This window comes from Schistocerca cancellata, chromosome 4 (genome assembly GCF_023864275.1).
Source record: "Schistocerca cancellata isolate TAMUIC-IGC-003103 chromosome 4, iqSchCanc2.1, whole genome shotgun sequence".
In the NCBI taxonomy this organism is placed as follows: domain Eukaryota; kingdom Metazoa; phylum Arthropoda; class Insecta; order Orthoptera; family Acrididae; genus Schistocerca; species Schistocerca cancellata.
This window is the reverse complement of record NC_064629.1, coordinates 726,238,691-726,265,096: the sequence shown is the minus strand read 5'-3', so window position 1 is coordinate 726,265,096 and position 26,406 is coordinate 726,238,691. Positions and strand designations below refer to the sequence as shown.

General features: G+C 39.4%; 1 protein-coding gene across 1 annotated transcript in view; it reads left to right on the top strand.

The window, feature by feature from the left end:
• Positions 1-4,673: 4,673 nt before the first annotated feature.
• Positions 4,674-26,406, top strand: part of LOC126184408 (CLIP-associating protein 1-like) — a 244,920-nt gene continuing 223,187 nt past the window's right edge. Inside the window, 4 exon segments of the mRNA XM_049926792.1 lie at positions 4,674-4,713; positions 10,029-10,239; positions 12,382-12,487; positions 18,514-18,685. Coding sequence (XP_049782749.1) covers positions 10,054-10,239; positions 12,382-12,487; positions 18,514-18,685 — 464 coding nt within the window. The 5' untranslated portion in view covers positions 4,674-4,713; positions 10,029-10,053.

The following is a 26,406-nucleotide window of genomic DNA, read 5'->3' as shown; positions in this document are numbered from 1 at the left end:
ACAGATAAATTCTCTTCTTCCCTCTAGATTTCTGTCACTGGACATCCCTCAAAACACGAAACAACTTTATTTATATGTTTTTGACACGCAAAGATTCGTATCCGGATGTAGGAATATTGAATCTTAACGTTTCGCACGCGTTTTGCGGCGATTTTCAGTTCACAGGATACAATTTATCGGCGCAGTCGTGATTTATGCCCACACATTTCAGTAATTTTGCTCAAGATTCCAATTTCACACGCATCTCATTTACTGTACATTTCCTGTCCACCCGCTACAATTTCTCTGCGCAGATTTGATATGTGAGTACTGTGCAGGTAGATCGTTGCGTGCGGAAAAGCCTTTGCACGAACCCAAGAGCTCGGTCAAAGATTTTATTTATTTTCTCCTTGCTCAGTGATCACTGCCTTTGCTCTATAACCTGTGAGGCTCTGGATCTGGGTGTATCTGTATTTAGTATCTTTGATTACATTAGTGTACTGAGTTAATGCTGTGACATTATGATAGAGTGGGAGTTATGGTTTTTGGAAGTGGTGTTAATGAGTTGTTTCTCAAGTGCAGTAATTTGCCTTTTTGTGCAACGATGAATCATTTGATTTTGTTTTTGTTTTTGTGGTTATTTAAGTAAACAATAATTGATGCGAATAACTAAAGTTATCACTGCACGATATATAAACTGTCATATCTAGTTTCTGTTATTGATTGTCGCTAAGTCACAGAATAGGACATAATATAGAAGATGAACTGTACAGGAACAGCGTCAGTGTATGTTTTTTCAGTGTCACTGTGATATTTATGAAACGAAAAACTTCTTCCTTCGGAACACACCCACGAAGGTGAAGGTAGATGCTAGCAGTTTGTTTACTTATTACGCCACCGCACTACCTATGTGGAACAGTTTTATAGCTTTGTGTAGATGATTTCACAAAGTAACTTCACAAGCTTCAGTGTTTTATTATTGCTTTTGGAATAGTTGTGTACATTTGTTCGGCAAGGCTGCTTTAGTAGAGACGCGCAAAGTTCCGGTACCATCATTTCTTAACAACATAAGGAAACCGATACTAATGGTAGACTATCATTTAGAACAGTAGCAGAAGCATGGCATTCTTTACAAAAAAAAAATAATGACAACTGCTGATTCACCTGTGCTTTAAGTGTATCGTTTCTGCAAAATGCTGGGATGCGAACAAACCGATGAATGTTGGTTTAGTTAAGTGCCGATTAATAAAACAGCTCCAAGTTGAGGCCCGTCACGAAGCGAAAGAGCCATGTGATTAAGCAGGGTGCGAAAACTGTAAGTGTTTTTTTAGGATTGCTATGTAACAGAATTTTTCTTGTTCTCTCACGCGCTATCAATAAAGCGATTCTGCCTTGTATGTATTTGTATCGTTGTGGTAGAAATTGTTCTCCCGTTGTTTATTGTGGACAGTGCATTATGAACAAATCAGTTACCTTTGTCATCAGAGAAATAAAAACAGAAACAGACCAACCGCTAATCCACCCCTGTCCCAGTATGATTGATAAAGTTGTCAACAATTCTGTGCTAACTTTCAGGTTGATACAGTTTGTGTGTATGACCTCTGTATAAGTTGTCATTGACTAAACTCTCCAATAAATGTTTTAAGTGCATCTGTACACAAAAGAATTAATTAACTGTTCAAAAAGTTATAATAACTACTAATGGAAATAATAGCGAAAGTGTGAAATGCAGGAAAAAGAAACGGGCCATCACTCAGTCTCACTTTTCTCTGTAAGGTAAGTGATGGCCCACAACCATGGTAAACTATTATTTGTAGTAGGGTTGTCTGTTCAGCAGTTGATATAGAAAAGTATGGGACTCCTAAAAGTCATATAATAGTACTCCTGGTAGTTCCTTTATTAGTGGTGGCAGTAATCAAATATGCCTGGCCTTTATTCATGATTCATTTGTCTGCTTCTGTGATTTCATTGCTTGTTTAATTCTGCTTGTTAATTGCCACAGATGAGTGCTAGTGTGATGGCATTGTAGTGCAGACGTTCATGAACTGATATTCTGCGATGCAGAAAAACAATGGAACATATTTAATGAATTCAGTTTTCAAGACCTTTGTCATTGTAAGCAGACAGAAGCAGACAGGCACACTGCTAACAGTCGTGTAGGTGTTTGCATGTGCCAAAGTTTAAGGGAGAATGTATATCAGATTTTGGGGCCTCATAACTTTGAATGTAAATCTCTAATTCAAAGGAGTTCTTAACAGCCTCATTGTTATGTTTGCGTAAGATTTATGGTATAGACAGTGCCATGAATAAAAAGTGAAAACAGTAATCCTTGTTCTGATATGAACTACTGCTGCTTACTTTACAATGAAATTGATTCCTCCCAGTTTTGTTAACAGTAGCCTATGGATAGAAAATTCCTGCAGACATCCTGAAATTGTCATTGTAGTTACTTAGTTGTGGAGAGTTTATGTTTGCTGTGGCATGCCAGTGTGTACATGATAATCATTTATATGCTATTTATATCTCATAGCAAATTTGCTTCTTTTGTCAGAGGTTCAGTGGTGAATAATCATTACACATGTTCTTTGATTGTTGTATGCTCACAGAATATGCACAATAATCATAGAAACATGTAATTTAATGTATCGGGTTTTCAGTTACAGTATTAAACAAACATAAGAATTTGTTCCATTTGTATGGTGGTTAAGGTTCTGATGTTTGTAGAGTACTTTGTATGTCTCTTTTTCATGACCTCATTCCACTAGTGTAGGCTAGAGTGTGCTTTTGGTGCCCCCTCCCTTCTCTGAAATTTTGGGGAAATACGGAAGCGTCCGATCCTGCCCGTCTGCTTTGACCCATGACGTCACAAATATGGCGGAAACAAAAACAAAGACACACACTTTCCACATGAAGCCTAATGACACTAACGGGACAAGCACGGGAAATGGGGTGTTTTGGGTGGGGAGCAAACTAAATATAAACAAATTTAGACACCTTGTGTAGCTACAACGTGTAAGTGAAGACAGCCATGCATGAATACCCGCCCACCTCCCTAGGGGTCGTAACCCCTGCAACCCATAGAAGATAAAGATGCTTCAGTAGCTGATTAGTGTTTTTTGTCTTTTTTTTAAAAAAAAAAAAATCCCACGGAATAGAACGAACAGCTCAGAAAGATAAATATAATAAACTAAAACAGAAATTGGAGGAAACAGATAATTAAAATAAGTAATAAGTGTTTTTAAATTAAAAAAAAAATCTCACGAGATAGAACGAACAGATCAGAAAAGTAAATAAAATAAGATAAAACAGAACTGGAGACAGCCACACTCAAACCAAACTCCGCGCCGACATGACATCACACACGACAACACCCTTACGTCACGGGTCAAAGCCGACGCGTGGGATCGGACGCTTCTGTCGACCCAATTTTGGTTGTGGTGACAGATTGACTATGGCTTAGCTTGGGGTCTGGGTTAGGAGGTAAGAATTTAGTTTTGAGTTGACGAAGCCAAAAAGTATGAATGCCAAATACAGTTTGTGGTAACAGATTGAGCTATAGCATAACCCAATGTCTATGTTTATGCCATATTTAACCCACTTTTTGCTATAAAAACAAACCATGAAAAATAGAAGCCCCCCTCCCCCACTGTGTAATTGTTACCATTTAGTTGTATTGTTATTTTAGCTGCATGTTTGTAAATTGTCATGCTATTGGATTTATTTTTTTGTGGCATAGAAGTAAGGGTGTTCTTACGTTGATGTGTGGCTTGCATCATTTTGTGTCTTGTGGTGAATGTTCCTGCAGTTTAAGTAAAGATCTGAAAGTGGATAAAAAGTGATAAGGTATAATGAATATTCCATAGTTGGCTGAATGAAGTCCATTTTTTTTCTTCTTCTTTTGTTTTTCCTCATAGTTTTATCAGCTGTATGCCTTTAATGATATTGTGGATGGAGACTGGTGAAGCATTTGGCATATCCTTTGTATGTTGTTTTTGATATAGCAGAAAATTTTGATAGTACTATAGGCATTGCTGTTTTATGGAAGTTTTAATACAAATGCAGTTGCAATGAGATGGATGTGTATTTGCCTGAACTGTTACTTGAATATGATATGGTTAAAGAGAATGTGTATTGGAAAGAGTATAGGCATTCCAGTATCTTTGAAGAAGTGTGTGCAGTATTTCTGGATGCAAAACACCTTTTTTTCCAAGTTCCCAAACATGTTTCAGCACCTCTGTGCCATTGTCAGTGGGTTTCTGTTTTATTTAATCTGTAATGTGAACATTTTTACTAAATGATTACAAAATTATGTGGATATTTATTTCAAACAAACAATTTGTTTCTTTTTGTTAATACCTTCACACTTTGTTTGCATGGTTTTTCAGGACCACTTGTGTGTTATTTATTAAAGGTAGCTTGTCATCTGCAACCAAATCTATGCTCTAAACATAATTTAGTTTGTCGCGATATTTCACATCTATATTTGTTCTTACTTATGTTGTTGTGTATGTAAGTAAATCTGAGATTCAGGTTTGCTGTGAAAAATGAGTCAGTATTGTACCATAAATCACTTTCTCATAATAATAATAATAATAATAATAATAATAATAATAATAATAATAATACCCTTCTTGATGTAGTGAAACTTTAACTTGTATATATGATTTTCAGGGCTTGCTATCTATCCAGTTCATGGTTAGCTGCATTTCTGGTGCAATAAATTACTTGATACAGGTAAGTAAGTTGAAATTACATTGCGATTAAAATATTTATTTACTACTTTTTGAAAGAAGGAAATAGTTAATATTTGCAGATGCTTTTTTTCTGTTTACGTGAGTGTGTTAATGTGCTATCACCAGTAGTAAAAAGTTATACAAGAACAAGAGAGCAGAGTGGTTCTATTTCATTTAATATATCTCTCACTGTAATTTCTTAAGCTAAAGCCACTACAAAATTTACTTGTGCTGGGTAGTCATGGTACCTGAGATGTACATTGCAGAAGCATTCAAATCATAGGTGAAACACTTGTATAGAATAAAGTAATGTCTGCTTGTGAGCTCATTCCTTTCAGCAATCTTGTTGGATGGAAGTGTTCCATTTGTGTTCATTATATAGGTAAGATGATATACCATCAAAAGTGTTTGTTCACATTAGTAATTTGGTGACCTAATACAAAATTAACATTAGTTCATTAAATAATTTCTTGTTTTTGAAGTGCTATTCTTTTCACAGAATAGTGAAGCATTTGCCATCATTCAGTCAACTAATTTTTCTCCACTGCAATTGAAATAGTGCAATTTCGATGTAGGTTTTCAAATCATTTCACTCAGTGAAATTAACTTTTACTTTTAAACAGATTTGTGGCTATAAAAAGGGTGGCATAGTTGTTGAAATAAACATCACCATCAAATTTATAAGTAAAATATATTTTAGTGGCTACTGAACTTGAGTCATAAAATCTGCTGGGAAGAGTTATGTAGTTGATTGTTTTTTTAAATATAAAAAAGAAACCCAGGATAAAGTACTAACAGTTATGTACTGCATAGTTCATATTGTTTGTGTGGATCATTTAAATGCGCCAAAAATGCTTGCGAGTCATTTTACATCACTGTAAACCCTTGGGTACCTAGAAGATTTCAGTATGCTGGACATCACACTTACTGGCTGTTCGACATTACTGCACCGACATATATGTTTGAGAAGTTATTGATTATTCTTAGAACATTAACATGATTTAATATATTGTATTTAAACACAGTTTGGATCGTGTTGTTAGCTACGGGTTATGAAGGCAAAATAGGAATTGATGAATCACTTCTTTAAGATACACCTGTCCTAAATCCAAACATCAGTTTGAACACCACAATGTTTTAATAGCTATGGTATCACTAGACTTGGTATTCCCTTGCCTTGCTCTGATCTTTGAACTGACCTACCCAGCCACTTATTCCTTCATAAATAAAAGCACACAATCAGATCTGTCTGAGGGACCAAACAAGGTTAAGGTATTGGTCTCACATTCAGGAGTGGCCTGGTTCAAATTCTTGTATGTCCATCAACATATAGGTTTGTTTGATTTCCCTGATTTTATTAAGGCAGTACTGGGATGGTATGCTTTAAGGACAGAACAAATTCCAACCCTGTTTTTGTGCTATCAGAACTTAACTCTAATCTCTAATAACCTTATCATGGTGGTATAATAAATCCTAACCTTCCTTACTTTCTGATAGAAGTAGTGGAGTTTTCAAGAATTCAGGGAAATGTCAAGTACTGATTATATTTAAATTGTCATAAAATGTTTGTGATGGTCTCTTGGATTTACTTTGTGCTCATGAACATGAACAGAGAGCTGTTTTTAAACCATGAAAATATGCATCCTGTAAAAAACCTGGATAGTGTCCATACTGCACTACTAATTGTTGCAGTAGAAACTAAATATATAATGAGTCCGGCCTCAGCAGCCAGAGATAGTAGAGAGAGAGAGAGAGAGAGTGTGTGTGTGTGTGTGTTTTACTTATTTCAGAAGAAGGCCTTCTGGCCGAAAACTTAAGTGTTCAGTAGTTTTTTTTTTTTTTTTTTTTTTTTTGTTGTGGCTGTCTCAGACTTGACATCTCCGCTATATGGTGAGTAGCAGTCTATCATTTATTATCTGTCATTATTCTATCCTGGATTTTCCACTGTGACAGTGTACTCTTCTAGCATGACAGATTCATGGCATGAAAAGTGTGGTACTGGGATACTGTGGAGACTTACTGGTATAATTGCTCACACATTATGAAAACTGCTTAGGAAAGAACGTTATTTATAACATCTTATAGATATGTAGTTAAGCTCAAATACCAACTCCAGCAGTGTCAATGTAATTTAGCACGTTGATTAATTGTATGATTGTGTACCTCCGTTACCTTATGGGGTAGTAACCACAAAAATTACACTTGTTTATACATAGTATGTATGCCTAGATTAGTGGGAAAGTTAATTATATACTGTTAAGAACTGTTAAAAGCAAAAATGGACAGGTTACTTGGTACAGGCATGCAGAAGGTAATGATGTGAATTGTGGGAAATTTAACTTTTGAAAGTGAACTTGTTTATGCATTTTATAATGCAGATTTGAGGTTTTTTTTTTTTTTTTAAGTCATGCCATCACATCTTTTGTGAGAAGAACATTAACTGGAGGGAGGAATTCAGTCTTCAAAGTACAGCTCTATGCTCTATGCTCCAGACAAGATCTCCAATAGCTACCAATGCTGTTTCCATCTGTCAGCCCCAAATTGCAAATGGCTGCTCCAACTTTGACTGTGCCAGCACAGAGACATTGCCATAAAAACATAAACAAAATCATTTTACATTTGCAGACTTGCAAAGCGACCATTCAAAGCCCATTTAAACTACCGAGAATCTTCAGTTGTCGTATGGGTTATAGCTAGACATGTTAAAACTTGAGACTTTGAATCTTTTAGTTTCTGAAATGCAGAAAGCAGGAGAAATAATTTCTATATTATCAGCCATTTCTATCATTAAATAATGTGGCCTGTATCAGTACTTCTGCATCTGGTATGACAATTAAAATCACACATGGAGAAAATTTTTGAATGAACTGAAAGAAGTTTTTTTTTTTTTTTTTTTTTTTTTTTTTATCTGAAGCTTGATTATTTTTATACCACACACCCTCTTCCATCAAGTTCAACCAACCAAGCACATACGATTCAATTCTGTGAATCACTTTTATAAATAACACTGCTTAATTGTTGGCTGCTGTTGACAGTTCACCACTGAACGTAATTGAGAAGTTGTGTATGGTAAGCTGGGTTGCTGCAGATGGTATGGAAATTTTTTTTTGCCACAGTGCAAGGAATATGTTGAGCAGTGTGACAGCAAGATATGCAAGCCTCAGCATTTAGGTATCTCAGTAAAAAGGCAAACTGACACAACAGAAAGCTATCAGACAACTTGCCCACATTGCTCTTAAATTTAGGAATGAACTGCAAGCAGTTTGTGGCTGTAGCTTCATTATTTTATATCCACATAACCTCGTCTAACAAGCTTATCTAATTTTGGTTTGCAAATAATTCTGTAGCTATTCGGTATTGATCTGAGATCATCCCCCCCACACATACACACACTGATAAGCCACAACATTATGATCTCTGCCCACTGTGATGTTGGATACCGCTTGGTGCCGTTGAAGGCACATGGCACGGTAACAAAAGTATGTAAGGAGAGCAGACACAGTCTGGGGATCACCGTAGTGAAGATGTGAGCTGCAAATGAGGAAATCCATTGAGGTAAGCAGCTTTAAAAAAGGGCAAATTATTATTATTATTATTATGCAGAGCCTGTGAATGAGTATCTCCAAAATGGAGAAACTGGTTGAATGTTCATGTGCTACTGTCGTGAGCATCTATGGAAAGAGGGAGAAGGACAGTCAAACTACCACTAGATGCTAAATGGTTGGATGTCAATGATTCTTCACAGAATGTGCGATTCAGAGACTTGTCTGTTCTATAAAGTAGGATAGATTGTGATCTGAGGCATCCCTACCAAAAGAGCTCAATGTTGGTGTACACACAATTGTTTTGGAGCACACCATTCATCGTACATTGTTGGACATGGAGCTCCGCAGCAGACCACCCCTATGTTGACCCGATGACATCATCAATTACGTTTGCAGTGGGCCAAGACACAGGGATTGGACTGTTGATCAATGGAAACGTATCAGCTCTTCAGGTGAATCACATTTTTGCTGCACTAGCTAACTGATTGTCTCCACAAATGCCTTCATTGAGGTGAACAGTGGCTTGAAATGTATAGTGTAACACGGGTGCAGTCTGGTGGGAGCAGTATTATGTTATGGGAGACTTTCTCCTGCTCTTGCATTGGATCTGTGGTAGGAATTGAAGACACAGTGACAGTTGTGACCACCTGCATCCCTTCATGCAGGATGCCTTCCCCAATGGTGATGTCATCTTTCAGCAGTATACTTGTCCATGTCTCGGAGCCAGAACTGTGCTACAGCGGTTTGAGGAAATTGCGGAATTATGGTGAACTCACATTGATGTCTTGGTGACCACATTCGCCTAGCGTAATGCTACGGAACCCATCTGGGTCATCAGGTAGCATCACTGCATAGACAAATCAGCGTCCTGTTATTTACATGATCTGCATGTAGACATCGAATGCCACATACTTCCACTAGCCTAACAACAAACTGTTGGGGTCCCTGATACGCAGAATCAAAGATGCATTTCATTTTAGAAATGGACAAACATGCTATTAAGCAGGTGGTCATAATGTTTTGGCTCATCTGATGTGTGTGTGTGGGTGGGGGGGGGGGGGGGGGGGGGAATTCTCACACACTCAGTGTCACTATGCTGTGGTACTGATGTATTGATTTTGCAGTACTGCAGGTAACCAACAAAACCCTTTCTGTTTCTATACAGCTTCTTAATCTCTGGTAATGACCACTTCAAATTTCTGATTAATGTCTCCCAAACTTCATGTTAAGTGTGTGTTATGTAACAGGAATTAATTGTTGGAATACAGTAGGTTTAAACTAGACCAATTAGTTTCTCTTCAAACATTAAGATGTGTAGTATTAGCTCTTTTTTTATGAAATAATGAATATTGTTTGCTACACTTGCCCCCATCTTAATTGCAGAATGCAGCTCCCTACTCCAATCAGAAAAAGAAGAAAAAGGATCCAACAGGGCATGAAAATACAGTAGGGTGTGCAAGTTCTGTTATTTTCATATTAAAATCTTTTGTTGTATTGTAAATGGGACGTTGTATAGTTTGTCCAATCAGTGACCAAGCAAGCCTAAAAATACCAGACTAGAGAGATCTGAAATTAAAATACAATGTATGTAGTGAGTTTACTTACATTGATTGAATTGTGAACAGAAGTTTTATGTTTGGAAGTTGTTGATTTTCTTCTTAACTGTACATCTTTTTTGCAGCTTATTTTTTTCATATTAAAAGTTGAATTTGGTAAATCATATTTTTCTTCCAGAATTGAAATAGATGACACATTACTAATTTTGTTGCAGGTTCCAAAGAAAGAAATCCAAGAAAATGGCTGCTCCAAAATCCTTAGATGACTTTAATAAACTGTTAGATACCTCAGATACAAAAGTAAAACTAACTGTTACAAATAACTTACTAGCCTACTTATCAAACCCAGAAAACAGTTTAGAATGTGAAGACATCGGCCTTTTCATGGATGCAATGGTACCCTGGATGCAGTCAGGCAATAGTAAGGTAAGTTAAATATTTTTACAAGAGGTAGTAATAAATATTCACTAAGCATTTATACTGTTGTTACAAAAGTGATGAGTTAGATACATAAAATTGTACATTATCTTCTCTAGATAAAACATTCAGCTAGTTAATGTTTCAACTCAACATGGTGCCAAAAGATGGGCTAATATTGAACCAATTTGTTTTCATAGTTGTCCATAGACTGGAGTTTGTCAACAGAGACTGACAGTAGTTCTCAGACATATTTGGATACTTATTGGATGAAAATGTAGCTTGTTGTTTAAAATTCTTTAGAATATTTATCGTAGAATTGGTACATCCCTTACAATCCAAATTTGTACTTTATCCTGTTCCATTATGGTTTCAAAGTAATTTTTGGCAGAAACCATCATAAACTGTTTTTTTTTTTTTTATTTTTTTTTTTTTTCAATGAAAATCAGTAGAAACCATTGAAGATGCAAGACAATGCCTTGCACATGTGACTGCTGCCAACCTAAAAATAGGCCAGGATCCATGTATTGTGTTGCCTCATATCTGAATCCCTCCAACATTGTTGCAAAAAAATGGTACCTTAATTGCTCAACTGAACTAATGCTTGGAACCACTGTGGTTCAATGGGTGATTGCATGAGAGCAGTGAAGATGCTGCATTCTGTGCTGTAGCTGTTAAAAAAGGCATTCTGTGTGGCATTCTGCACGTGCATCCCTGGTAAACTAATGAAAGCATAACTTTTTTTGTTAGATGGCCAATAATAGGTGATGCCATGTTAGCCAGTATGGCGTTGTGATTGCTTTGAACAGTTATTACCAGTTGATGCTGTGCCTGATTATAGATTAGTTCTATCCAGCAATTCGACTGCTCACAATAAATAGTAATGCTTTCATTCAACCATTTTGAAATGTGAGCCATTGAACTGACCAAGCTTGACTCCATGAGAAATAATCATTTTGTGTGGGTACTGCTCACCTAGTGGCAGTGTGGACACCTTTTAACTGACTTTCCAAACAGGATAAGGCATGGAGGAAAATGTTTCTTTGTTGATAACTGTAACATTGAAGTCACTGATAAAGGCACTGGCACTTCTTGTTGTGAAGGCCAGTGAAACTGCAAAGAGACATACAGTTTGACAGTATTATTAACTTAACATTGAATGTAAAGGGAAAAGGTAACATGAATTTAAGCTTGAGGAGGGAACCAACTGTCCCATTAAGTGTTAACAATAAATCTATAGCTTGTGTAGCAAACACAAAGTTGTTAAAGATGAATATTGACTGTCAGTTGGTTTAGAGTTAACAAATGGAGATACTGGCACAGAGAATGCCACTGTCATGTTATACGCTTTTCGTAACAGTCAGTACCTTTTGGCGATTTTTTATTCTTATGTACACACAATTCAGTGTTTTCTGGGAATGAAATACACAAAAAATTGACGTAATTCTGTCAAACAATAAGAAAAGGCCCAAAAATAGTAATTAGTTACTAATAAGCTCATTCTGAGGAAATATTTTTTTTTAAAAAAGGCATCTCCACTGCACCGAGTGATTTCATCGAACAGTCTGGTGCACATTTAAGGAAAAACATTAGTATATCTCACCATATAGCAGAAATTCTGAGTTGTAGATAGGCACAACAAAAAGACAGTCACAAATACAGCTTTTGGCCAGTAAGGCCTTCGTCAAAATTAGATGATAAACACACACTCACGCAAATGTGCCTCCCCCCCACACACACACAAAACTTCAGTCTCAGGCAATTCTACATTTCATCTTGGATTTTCCATTGTTTGATTTGTTTACCAAGAAACTGAAAACAGCATTTTTATCAGGGACTAAATTGTATAATAATTTGGTCAATGAGATGAAAGTGATAAATAGAATACATTTAGTTAAAAGGCAGCACATCCCTCCTGAACACAGCAGACAGATGGCTTCCTGAAATATTGAGTCATGTTGATTTTTGTATCCCAAGGAGACTACCAAGAATTATCACACTTGGCAAGCCTGCGCAATCACGGTATGCACTTTATAAGATTTTACATCGTGTGGTCAACAGCATTTTCACCCTTGTTTACGTGCCTATCAACACTTCAGCTATGTGATTACCTTTTGTTCCTCCCATTAATTTTCATTTTATATTTTACAGGTGTCACAGAACTCAATTGATGTTTTGACTAACTTTGCTGATCGAATGGGTACAGATTTCAAACCGTATTTGCATATGGTAATATCTCCTGTGGTTGACAGACTAGGTAAGTCATCAGATTTTAAATTTAGTTCAGTGAAAATGTTACTTACTGTTGTAGGTGTGAAAGGGATGCTGCATTTTGAGCACCAAAATTGGAACTTTTGGATATTATTTGCAAATTGTTTGTGGTGTGGTGGTAGTTCTTTGTGTAGTTTCCAGTTCTTCAGTGTGTTATAGATATCAGTTCTCTTAAATTGAGCCTTCTGAGCTGTTTGCTGCTCAGTGGTTGTGTATGTGGGGGGAGGCATGTGCTCAGAAATGGCATCATATGTAGTTAGGTAGTTGTACTGAAACAAAACAGTGTTGAGTGTAGGTACTTCTGCTGAGAGATTTATGCTGCAGTTGGTCTCTAGCAGAATGAAAAATTTAATTGATATGGTATCGTAGAGGAAATTGATGAGTCACAATTTGGTAAGAGAAAGTTCAGCAGGAACAACTAAAAGATTAGGAGATGGGTGTTTAGAGGTATGAAGAGTGGGCCATTACTTTTCCATATCAATTATCCCCTCTAGTAAAGGGTACACTTGTGCAGAATTTCACCAATTGTATTTTATTATGTAACCTCATTGCCAATGCACTTCCTGTCGCCCCACTTGTCAGTTTAAACTAAGACATGGAGTTCATGTGCGCCATTTGTATTTGAATTCTCTAGACTTTGTTTTTTGTGTTATCGTATTTTAACTGTTTGTGTCTCGTGTTCACTAAGGCAGAATTTGGGAACTATGCCTGCATTTGCCTAAATAAGCACGAGAAACCACCTAAAAACGACACTCAGGCAGATTCAATCTGGGTGTGGCTCAACTCCCTGCCTTAGAAGCTAGCATGCTGCACATTATACTATACGAACAGGACAAGAGAGTGTCCTACAAATGCTTTTTCGGAGTAATACCACATCAGACAATAGCTGTATATCTCAATATTACAAAAGAGCACATTTTTACAGGCACAGTTCTTATTTCAAACTGTGTCCAGTCATACTAGTGAGAGAGCGACAGACAAAAATTTCATTCATGTGAGAGTGAAGCATAAAATCACTTTTAAAGACAGTGCTAAAAGTGCTTGCACTGCACTGCACAATACAGTGCAGCACATTGTTTTACAGCTAATGGTTTGAATTATATTTGAAGCCAAAATGAGGCAGCCTTATTTACGTATTTTGTGAGAGCTACTGTCTTCATGTACACATTATTTCTTTTCCTGTACCTTCCGCAGTGTTGCTAGTACAGTCGATTGCTCACACGAATACAAAATCTTAGATGAAAAAAGACAGTTTGGTTGTGCATTGGCAAAGCAGTATAGAATGTTTTAGTAAACCCTAGATTAACCATGCGGGTAAGAGGTCCCCCCCCCCCCCCCCCCCCCCTTGTGACATTTTTTGTGAGTTTGTGACACTGCGTGTTGATTTTTGGACTCGCACCAGCACCATTTAGAAGCTGAATATTTATTGTTGATGCCTGTTGTGACAGCACTAGCACACTGCTGTTCCTGTCTACAGTTATAAGAAATAATTTCTCTTTGGAGTAGTGTGCTTGGGTGGCATTTGTCATCTACATTCCTGTACACTGATCAGCCAGAACATTATGACTACATACCTAACATCCGGTTTGTCCACCCTGAATACGGATAACAGCGGCGACACATCATGACACAGAAGCAGTGAGGTGTTGGTAGGTTGCTGGAGGGATTTGGTATCACATCTGCACACAAAAATCAGCTAATTCTCATAAATTTGGGGGGGGGGGGGGGGGCAGATGAGTGCTGCCGCCACATTCAACACATCCTAGATGTGTTCAATCAGGTTCAGGTCTGGCAAGTTGAGGGGGGGGGGGGGCAGCATATTGATTAGAACTTGCAACTGTGTTCCTTAAACCACTCCATCACACTCCTGAACTTGTCATTTTGCACATTATTTTGTTGAAAAATGCCAGTGCCATCTGGAAACATGATCGTCATGAAGGGATGTACATGGACTACAACCATTGTACGATTCTCCTTGGCCATTACGATTCTGTGCATGAGCTCCATTGGACCCATGGATGCCCACTTGAATGTTCCCCAGAGTGTAATGGAGCTGCCGCCAGCTTGTCTCAGTTCGGCAGTACAGGTGTCAAGGAGTTGTTTCCATGGATGATGTCAAAGAGTTGTTTCCGTGGATGATGACAGATTCATGCCCTCTCAACAGCATGAAGGAGAAGGTATCAGGATTCATCAGACAATGCAATGCTCTGCCTCTGCCAATGGTCATGTGTCCATTTCAGTAGCGCTTGGCTATGTTGTGGGATGAACATTTGCACATGCATGGGTCATTGGCTGCAGAGACCAATCATTGATAGTGTTTGGTGCACTGTGTGTTCAGACACACTTGGAATCTGCCCAGCATTAAAGTCTGGTGGTAGTTCCACCACAGTTTGTGGTTTGTCCTGGTTTACCAGTTGCCCAGCCTACAAGGCTCAACATCTGTAATGAGGGGTGGCCACCTAACCCCACAATGTCTGGACATGGTTTCACCTTTATTTCACCACATGTTGGAGACACTCACCAAAGCATTCATTGAACACCCGACAAGTTATGCAGTTTCCGAAATGCTCATGCCAAGGTTCCGGGCCATCTCAGTCTGCTCTTCAGCAAACTCCAATAGATCACACGTCTTCCCCATTCTGCATATGGACAGCATGCTCACTGATACTACATGCACCGTGTGTGTGTCTGACTAGCAGTCATTCCTCACCAGGTGATGCTGCTGTCACCTTGACCAGTTTATATCGATAGTAGGTTGGTAGTCGTAATGTTCTGGCTGATCAGTGTATGTATAACAAGTAAAATGTCAAAATGCAAGAAGACAGAGACGACAAAGTATAGGAATTGTATTATGTAGTGACTTGAGGAGGAGGACGAGGTGAAATTGATCACATATGACTACTAGTGACCACAACACTGAACCAGTACAAGAAGTGAGTGGTGCGGAAAGTAGATCCAATTTGTCTGAACAGAGTGATAAGGCTGCATCCATTTCATCTTAATTTTATTTTGGAAAGGACCATGATACAAGATGTGACATTCAAGTTCCTTGACAAAATTTGTGTACTCCAGCAAATAACATGTTCCTTGGTGTTGAGGAAGAGGGGACAGTTGATCTTGAGAAGCCATCAGGCTCTAGAGGTGTGCCTCAGGAAGAGACAAAACTACAAGGAAGTGATGCTTCTAATTTAAGAGATGGGTGTCTGAAAAGCATGTCAAAGATATTTGTGTAACATTCTTCAAATCAATTCAGTAGAATGCTGTGTACAATCAAAAGGAAGAGTACAGGAAAAGAACATGTTTTGTCCATTTTTTCCAGAAATGAACTATGTATGCCATGACATGTAGGATTCTGTGTTATTTCATACTGTTGATTGACCAGTGTGATGATATGAATAGTCCATGTTATATAACCTGTTTTAGATTATGCGTGCAGGGAAAGAACATGCTAATGTCTCTTACTACAGGGAATATATGTGCTTTGTCCAGTGTTGTGCATTAAGCTTTAGATTCCTTGTGGGTAGGCAAATAATGTTGAAGCAAGAAATAGAGAGCTTTATCCCGTAAATGATGTAAGCAAGAAAATTCTTTGCAACATGTTTTGTATGCTTATTACTTTTAATCACTCATGAAACTCGCTCTAGTGGCGCCACTTAGGTTACTGTATTCTTATGCACTCTAGTGAGATATTTACAAACTTAGCATGCCTTTCCTATGGCACTTAGAATTTCCAATGCCAGTGCTAGAAACAAAAAATTGTGATCACCACCACCAAAACATAAATATTAAATATTCATTGACATGTCAAAGTGTAATAGAGGTATACAGAGACAGAAATTTGATGGAAAAAGTTCAACCACTTCGTTGATTCACTTGTAAGTAGCAAAATGTGAAAATCATGTCCACGTTGGTAGGTCACCCTTAGGCTGACTGGACAGAACATTCAGTACCTCTGTAAGAACTGTAATCCACAGAAGCAAAGACCCTAAACCTCTAATACATGGGGCTAACAGGCATTTGAAGGGACAGTCTTAAGATTAGCTATTACCAGTTTGAAAAACATCACTTTATATCCAACAGTTCCAAAAGTGTTGTCTGTCATTAAGTAAATTTGTGTGGAAAATATTTGAAATGTGTCCTGAGAATTTAAATTATGTAATCTATTATTGAGACACATATTTTATATACACTCCTGGAAATTGAAATAAGAACACCGTGAATTCATTGTCCCAGGAAGGGGACTCTATTGACACATTCCTGGGGTCAGATACATCACATGATCACACTGACAGAACCACAGGCACATAGACACAGGCAACAGAGCATGCACAATGTCGGCACTAGTACAGTGTATATCCACCTTTTGCAGCAATGCAGGCTGCTATTCTCCCATGGAGACGATCGTAGAGATGCTGGATGTAGTCCTGTGGAACGGCTTGCCATGCCATTTCCACCTGGCGCCTCAGTTGGACCAGCGTTCGTGCTGGACGTGCAGACCGTGTGAGACGACGCTTCATCCAGTCCCAAACATGCTCAATGGGGGACAGATCCGGAGATCTTGCTGGCCAGGGTAGTTGACTTACACCTTCTAGAGCACGTTGGGTGGCACGGGATACATGCGGACGTGCATTGTCCTGTTGGAACAGCAAGTTCCCTTGCCGGTCTAGGAATGGTAGAACGATGGGTTCGATGACGGTTTGGATGTACCGTGCACTATTCAGTGTCCCCTCGACGATCACCAGTGGTGTACGGCCAGTGTAGGAGATCGCTCCCCACACCATGATGCCGGGTGTTGGCCCTGTGTGCCTCGGTCGTATGCAGTCCTGATTGTGGCGCTCACCTGCACGGCGCCAAACATGCATACGGCCATCATTGGCACCAAGGCAGAAGCGACTCTCATCGCTGAAGACGACACGTCTCCATTCGTCCCTCTATTCACGCCTGTCGCGACACCACTGGAGGCGGGCTGCACGATGTTGGGGCGTGAGTGGAAGACGGCCTAACGGTGTGCGGGACCGTAGCCCAGCTTCATGGAGATGGTTGCGAATGGTCCTCGCCGATACCCCAGGAGCAACAGTGTCCCTAATTTGCTGGGAAGTGGCGGTGCGGTCCCCTACGGCACTGCGTAGGATCCTACGGTCTTGGCGTGCATCCGTGCGTCGCTGCGGTCCGGTCCCAGGTCGACGGGCACGTGCACCTTCCGCCGACCACTGGCGACAACATCGATGTACTGTGGAGACCTCATGCCCCACGTGTTGAGCAATTCGGCGGTACGTCCACCCGGCCTCCCGCATGCCCACTATACGCCCTCGCTCAAAGTCCGTCAACTGCACATATGGTTCACGTCCACGCTGTCGCGGCATGCTACCAGTGTTAAAGACTGCGATGGAGCTCCGTATGCCATGGCAAACTGGCTGACACTGACGGCGGCGGTGCACAAATGCTGCGCAGCTAGCGCCATTCGACGGCCAACACCGCGGCTCCTGGTGTGTCCGCTGTGCCGTGCGTGTGATCATTGCTTGTACAGCCCTCTCGCAGTGTCCGGAGCAAGTATGGTGGGTCTGACACACCGGTGTCAATGTGTTCTTTTTTCCATTTCCAGGAGTGTATTTTGGCTGGCCCTGCAAAAAGCCTACAAGCTGCAGCTTACATTAAGTGTTATGCAGCTATAGTACGTAGAGTTTACCAAAAAATGTAGTATGCTGTGAAATAATGACATATCTAGCATTTGAGATGTCAATGCTTTAATACAAGTTTTTAATTGTTTGTGGTTGGGAATGACTTTTGAGCTTATGATATGTATAGAAAAGTGTATGTGGTGTGGACGTTGTAAGTCTAAGTGACTTCACAATAATTATTCCAATATAATTGTAACAGTTACCATAATTAATTTTTGGTAAGAATATGTGTATTGAAAAAGTATCAGAGCTAGAAAAAATGGTCATGGCATTAGTTTCAGATTAGTAGATATGTAAGGAATTAATAATAATATCTAGTATGCTTGTATTTCAGGAGACAACAAAGAAGTTGTGAGAGAGAAAGCTCAGCTTTTCCTTCTGAAACTTTTGGAGAGGGAAATTACTTCACCGTATTACTTGTTTGAGAAGTTGACATCAGCATTTTCTCACAAAAATGCTAAAATCCGAGAAGAAGTGTTAATCTGTTTTCAGTCCGCACTGAGGGAGTAAGTGGAAATTTTTTAAAAAGTTTCATAATTTGAATATAGTAAGTGCCCTTAGTTCCTTTACAAGTACACATGTAATTATGAGAAGTAACAATACTTGTAGTAAAACCCTAAAAGAGTACAAATCCATACTTTTTTGAAAGAAAATGTATGATGGGCATTCAGTAAGTAATGCCTCCCCTCCTCCACCCCCCCTTCTTAATCCTTTAATATACCGTACTTACTTGAATCGAAGCTGCACCTGAAAAATGAGACTGGAAATCAAGGAAAAAAAAAATTTCCCGAATCTAAGCCACACCCGAAATTTGAGACTCAAAATTCAAGGGGAGAGCAAAGTTTTAGACCGCACCTACAAATCGAAACAAAGCTGGTCCATTGTAACATGAGACACAATTTAGGTCGAATGGATGAAGATACAGCTACAGTAGTTTGATTCGAGTTGTAAGCTTTGCATTTAAGCTTTACCAGGTAGCCATTGCTATGCGTTAGGCTCTCTGTCCGTATTTATATGGGTACCCTCCTCTTTCATGTGCTTCGTCTGGTTTGAATTGATTGCTTATTTTGCTTTGATCTGATAAGTGCCGTTTTCTTTGTTATAGGTGTTTATGTCACTCTAAGCTGAAAATGTGTTATTGTACTGTGTCATGCATTGTTTGTCGCATTCAGATAATGAGTGTTTACGACCTGTCGCCGCTCGCGGGATAGCTTGCTTCTGTGCGCACTACCGCCACTTACAATTAAAAAAAAGAGAGTAATTGTCTCATTAGTGAAACAATGGCAAGAGAATTCTATTTGTTACTGGTGCTTTCTTTGATAATGATCAACAAGAACCAAATAATAGACTGTGTATGATAGACGATGTTCTGAACGAGAGTTTAGGGAAAATTTTTCTCTGTTTGAAAATCTTTGCAGACGCCTCTTTATTACATTATATTCTGCACAGAAATTAGAGTCATCTTAGATTTAAAAATCTAGTAAGTTGCCGTGCTTCATTTCTGACTGTATCACTATTCAGCATAAGAATAATACGAATATAAACGTGACATGATATGTATATCCTTCCGCGTTTGCTGTTGTCTCACTCTAGTTTCGTAGTTTATTAGACAGACAGGATTTAAATGAGATAGCAGCAAACACGAAATAATACAAGGCATAATGTTTATATTCATATTATTCTTATTGTGAAGAGAATACTGCATGTGATTCACGATTCATAAAAGTTCCTATTATCAACCATCTCTTGTCACAGGTAGGAAAAAATTCAGAACGTAGAGTTGACCATATTTACATACATCCCAAACAGTCTTGCCAGTCGGATTTCCATAGTACGTTTTCAGTGATGACTTCAAATGCAGTGTGTGTTATTGTTGTCTTCAGTCCACAGACTGGTTTGGTGCAGCTCTCCACGTTTTTCTGTCCTGTGCAATGCAGAGTAGCAACACTTATAAAATAAGAATGAAAATAACTTAGAAATTAAATGCTGAAATTTAAAACAAAATTTTATTATGTTTGTAATACATCTTATACAAAATGTTTAAAATAACAGTCATGACTCTGAAGCACACTCTCTCAATTCTTTGTTGCTCATTTCTTCATACAGAGCATCATCCTCTATACCATCTAGTGCATTGGATATCGAACATTTTTTAAATGCTTGTTGCACAGTCTGATTTGGTACACACTTCCATGCATCAGAAATCCATTGGCACACTTGAGACAAACTTGCGCGTTTTACACGTCCTGTTGGTGTCAGTCGTCTATCGCTTTTCAAAAGCCAGTCTGTGTACATGCATTTAAGCTTGTCCTTAAATGGTTTATTCAAACAGGGGTTGTTCCAGATTTGACGTCATCCTGCCTGGAATTACTGCCAAGTCCATTTTGCTTTCCTCTAATTTTCGTTTTACTGCAGGTGTTGTATGGCCTGCGTACGCATCTAATGTCAACAGACTGCGTAGACCAAGCATTGCGCCAGGAAGATGATTCCACACATGCCTAATCCATTCCAGTACCATGTCCTCCGAAAACCACCCAGTTTCGTTTGCTCGTACAATTACAGTTTTTGGAAACACTTCTGATTTCAGAAAGTCTTTTGCTTGAAAACTGTGAATGGGGGTAATTTATGTCCATCTGCTGTGCAAGCTAGCATGACGGACGTCTGCTGTTTTTTCACCCCTTGATGTAAGAACACTTATGTCTTTCTTTCCTTTGGCGTCAAACGTATAATTTGACGGCATGTCAAAATTCCTATCTGGCCAAGAAGGTATTGCTTTTCTGTGTGCCGCCTAATTACGAAGTGCTGATATTCCAAAAGTTTTTCTTCATAATTTTTCGGCAGCTTCTGTGCGACTGAAGTTCGCCTCCGAAGTGAAAAACCCCAGCGCTTCATAAACAGATCAATCCAGCTGTGACTAGCCTTAAAATTTTCAATGTTTTGCTCTCTAGCAATTTCATGTGCCTTAATTTTTAAAATTTCAGCATTCACAGGCAGGAATTTCTGACACTGTTCCTCAAATTCATTTAAAATCACTTCTAGTGCATTATATTGGCCACACATTGGCCCACTAAATGCTTTCCTGCTGGCATCACCTCATGTTGCTCTCATCAGTCACAGACCTGCAGCACGATTAGAACTTTCTTCTGCAAAAGAAATATTTGAAAGGCTGCTACATTCGAAGATAAAAAAAAAAAAAAGTGTCATGTGACTTGGGCCTCCCGCCAGGTAGACAGTTTGCCTGGTGCAAGTCTTTCGATTGGACGCCACTTCGGCGACTTGCGCGTCGATGGGGATGAGATGATGATGATGATGATGATGATGATGATAAGGACAACACAACACCCAGTCCCTGAGCGGAGAAAATCTCCGACCCAGCCAGGAATCTAACCCGGGCCCTTAGGATTGACATTCTGTCACGCTGACCACTCAGCTACCGGGGGCGGACCATTCGAAGATGAACAATATGGAATTTCTATTTACTTGATTGGATAATGTACGAAAATGCAGTGGTCGAAACTCGGGGCGGAGAAAAAAAGCTCATATTATACCTTTTTTAAATTTATTTACTGAGGCAGAGGCAAAGGTTTTGGCACCAGTATTTATCTTTGTGCGTGCAAAGCATGCCTGTGTAGTGCTAAATATATTCGACAGCAGAAGTTTGTTGTGGTGGCACCTACCAACCTTTTTCAGAACTTTTGCTTAATTTTTGCTCGATTCTAAGTTGCAGGCGGTTTTTTAAATTAGAAAAACTGGAAAAAAAGTGCAGCTTATATTCGAGTAAATACGGTACATAGACAAATATCCTTGTTGGTGCTCCACATCTGATGTTTGTTCTATCTGCTGGTAAAGTTTCAAACCATTCTGGCAGATGGCAGAGCCATAGTACAGTGTCAAAATGCCATCTACATACGACTCACATTACAAGCTGTGTGCTGTTATTGAATTCTTGTGTGCAGAAAAAGAAACTGTGATGAACATCCATAAACGTATGTGTGCAGTGTATGGTGGTGGTGGAGTTGAAAGGAGTACAGTTAGACAATGGGTAAAGAAAGTTACAGTGTTAGGAAATGCAGAAACAGAGCTCCATGATAAGCCACACTCTGGGCGTCCTGTAACAGCCACTGCTCCACACATGCATGTCTGGATGTCATCATTCGTGCTGACAGGTGCATCACAACTCGATAGTTGGCTCTACATTTGTCGGTCAAGATTGGAAGTGCGTCTGCAATGATCGAGACTCTTGGATATTCAAAGAGGTGCTCACAGTGGGTTCCATGAATGCTAACAGTGGACCACAAAATTCAAAGAACAGTCATTTAATTTGAATTGTTGGAGCGTTTTGAGACCAATGGAGAAGCCTTTCTGCCACGGATCATTACAGGGGACGAAAGCTGGATGCACCACTTTGTGTCAGAAACAGAAAGACAGCCCATGGAGTGGCATCATCCTCATTCACCACAAAATAAGAAATTCAAGACAACAGCCTCTACAGGAAAAGTCATGGCGACAGTCTTCTGGGATTGTGATGGAGTCATTCTCGTGGATGTGATGCCAAGAGGGTCAACCATGAATTCAGAGGCATATGTGAAGACTGAATAAAGTCAAGAACAGTGTCTGACATGTTCGATTCAACAAGAATCCAGCCAAAATCTTGCTCCAACACAATAATGCATGGCCACACACAAGTCTGAGAACCTGGGAACACATCGCCAAATTGGGTTGGACCTCATTGCCTCATCCGCACTACAGTCCAGACATGGTATCCTCGGACTACCATCTCTTTGGGCCGCTTAAATATTCTTTACAGGGATCGTACTTTGAAGAAGTCATGCAGTGAAAACATGGCTACGCTTATAGGACAAGAGCTTTTACCAGCAGGGGATACGTGCTCTTCCCCAAAGTTGGCGTACGGCCATAGAACGTGATGGAGACAACGTAGAGAAATAGGACATGTATAAGGCATGTTGATGTATATTGTCACCAAATTCTGACTCTTAACAATTAATATGTTCTGAGAAAAGAAAGAAAATGTGGGGCATTACTAATTGAACAACCCTTGTACATTTGGCAAATGTGGTTAAAATATGACGACATAGTTCAGTGACCGAAGGTTATCTCATGAGATCCAAATAATGAAAATAATTGTAGCCAGGGAGCTTTTCCCAACAGAGCAGGAAAATTCTGCCTTGGCAGAAAATTATGCTCCAAAGATGTAGGTTATATCATAAACTATTTTATGAGACAACGAGAAGAAGCAAGGAATAGTACTGGATGATTGATCCATTAGATTTTGACCCTGCTGCTACAGTAATTACATTTCTTTCACTGATATTTTGCCTTTAAGTCTTCTGGCCAACTTCTGAGTGAGCTGACTTGTTGGCTTACGCTGAAGATGGCTGAAAGGCATTCTGAAGTATTATTGTAAGAAATGAATTCCTATGGCTGCTTACCAAAAATCTTGTGTGTTAGTAAATGTGCAAGGAAAACATGAAGATGCATGCTGGACTATTGAGTTGTAAGCAGCTGTACACCACTTGCTTCATAAGAATCAGAGTTGGTGATTAATAAATGTGAACGCCACAAAGGGATTAAGTCCTAGAGTCTGTTCTGACTGCTGCTCCATGTTAGGAGGAGGAACAATATATAATTGCTGGACATGTGACCACACTGTTGCCAATTCTCCCAGCTGTTATTGCCAGTAGCTGAATCCTGATGATGCCGTTACTTTATCCAAGCAGCTCCTCGTTTGTCTTTATGCTGCTGAGTGGACCCACTGAGTAGGGTAGTGCAGTGGTTAGCACACTGAACACTGGATTTGAATTCGTGAGGATGACAGTACAAATCTGTGTCCGGGCAGTGTGATTTTCCTAAATTGGTTGAGGAAAATGCTGGGATGATTCCTTCAAAATGGCACAGCCGCTCTCCTTCCCCATCCTTCCCTAATCCGAACTTGTGCTCCATGTCTAATGACCTCATTGTCGACGGGACGTTAAACACTCATCTTCTCCTCCTCCTCCTCCTCATCCTCATGAGTGGACCCCATTCCAGATGTCTCTGCCTCTGGAGGGGAAAAAGAGAGAGAGAGAGAGAGAGAGAGAGAGAGAGAGAGAGAGAGAGAGAGAGAGAGATATAGAATTGAAATCTCAGGTGGTACCGGGAATTGAACGCAGGCCCTTAAGCACTGAAGGTGGCAGCCTTAATCATTCGGCTGCGGAGGCAATGTAGAAATTAATGTAATCATTTTTATTATTTATGGAACATGCATGCTTTTTGAGATAGTATGCATTGAAATCAGTGCAAATGTGCCAGTTTTTTTTTCGTTGTGTTGGTTGTCCGCATGATGTGGGAAAAGGAAGCTTCAGGCATTCCATAAGCTCATATGTACTAGCTCTTACACATCATCATCAAATGTGTGACACCTATTTCTTCCTTTGAGGTATCACACCTACACTTGCTACTTGAAGCTTGATCAGGTTAATGTACAGAATGTAGTAGACATTTGAAACAAGAGACCACTAGTTGCTTGCATTGTTAATTAGAATGTGAATGGCCCTGTGTTGTTGCTGTAACAACAGTACACAAATACGCTGCAAACTGTGACATTTTGATCTGATTGCAGGCTTCAAATGATTTTCAAGTATATTACAGTTTGACTCTTTAAGTTATCTATACATACATCAGGCATTAGATGTTCCGTAATTACCATATTCCCTTAATGGGAAGAGTTCTGTATCTATATCATCTACACCTACATATATACTCCACAAACCACCTTAAGGTGCATCACAGAGGGTACCCTGTACCACTTCTAGTTATTTTCTTTTTCTGCTTCACTCGCAAATAGAGCGAGAGCAAAATGACTGTCTGTATGCCTTCATATGAGCCCCAATCATTCTAATCTTATCTTCATGGTCTTTAGGTGACATGTACGTTTGTGGCAATAGAATTGCTCTCCTGTCAGCCTCAAATGCCAGTTTTCTAAATTTTTTCAGTAGCGTTCCTTGAAAAGAATGTCTACTTCTCTCCAAGGATTTCCATTTCAGTTCCTGAAGGATCTCTGTTAACACATGCATGTTGTTCTAACATCCTGGTAACAATTCTAGCAACCCATCTCTGAGTTGCTTTGATGACTTCCTTTAATCTGACCTGCCCTGGACCCCAAACACTCAAAATAGTACTAAAGAATGGGTCATACTAGTGCCGTGTATGCTGTCTTCTTTACAGGTGAACCACACTATCGTAAAATTCTCCCGATAAATCGAAGTCTACCATTTGCCTTCCCTAATGCAGTCCTTACATGTTCATTCCATTTCATACTGCTTTGCAACGTTACACATAGATATTTAATGTACATGACTGTGTCGAGCAGCACGCTACTATTACTGTATTATACTAATCTGCATTAATTTTCATTTTTCTACATTTAGAGCTATCTATCATTCATCACACCAGCTACAAATTTTGTCTAAGTCATCTTGTATCCTGCTATTGTCTCTCAATGACACCACCTTCCCATACACCACAGCATTATCAGCAAACAGCCACAAACTGCTGCTTACCCTGTCCATAGGATCATTTATGTATATAGAAAATAACACTTCCCGGGGCACTTCTGACAATACCCATCTCTGACGAACACTCACCATTGAGGATAACATACTGGGTTCTGTTACTCAAGAAGTCGTTGATCCACTCACATACCTGGGAACGTGTTCCATATGCTTGTACTGTTGGTAACTGTCGGCATTGTGGCACCGTGTCAAATGCTTTCCAGAAATCTAGGAATATGAGGTCTGCCTGTTGCCCTTCATCCATGGTTCACTGGATCTCATGTGAGAAAAGGGCAAGCTGAATTTCGTATGAGTGATGCTTTTTAAAACCATGCTGATCTGTGAACAGAAACTTTTCCCTATATTCAAACTGAGAATATGTTCAGGGAGTCTTCAGCAAACCAAAGTTAGGGATAATGATCCATAATTTTGCAGGTCTGTTCTTTTACCCTTCTTGTATACAGAAGCTTGGGACTTAGCGCTGGGTGAGAGATTCACGATAAATGGAAGCTAGGTAAGGGGCCATTGCTTTAGGGTACTCTTTGTAACACCAAAATTGGGATCCCCCATCAAGCCCTAGCGACTTATTTGCTTTCAATTCTCATGTGTTTCTATACACGAGTGATGCTGGTTTCTTTGTCCTCCATATGGGACTCTGTATGTTCGTCAAACAATGG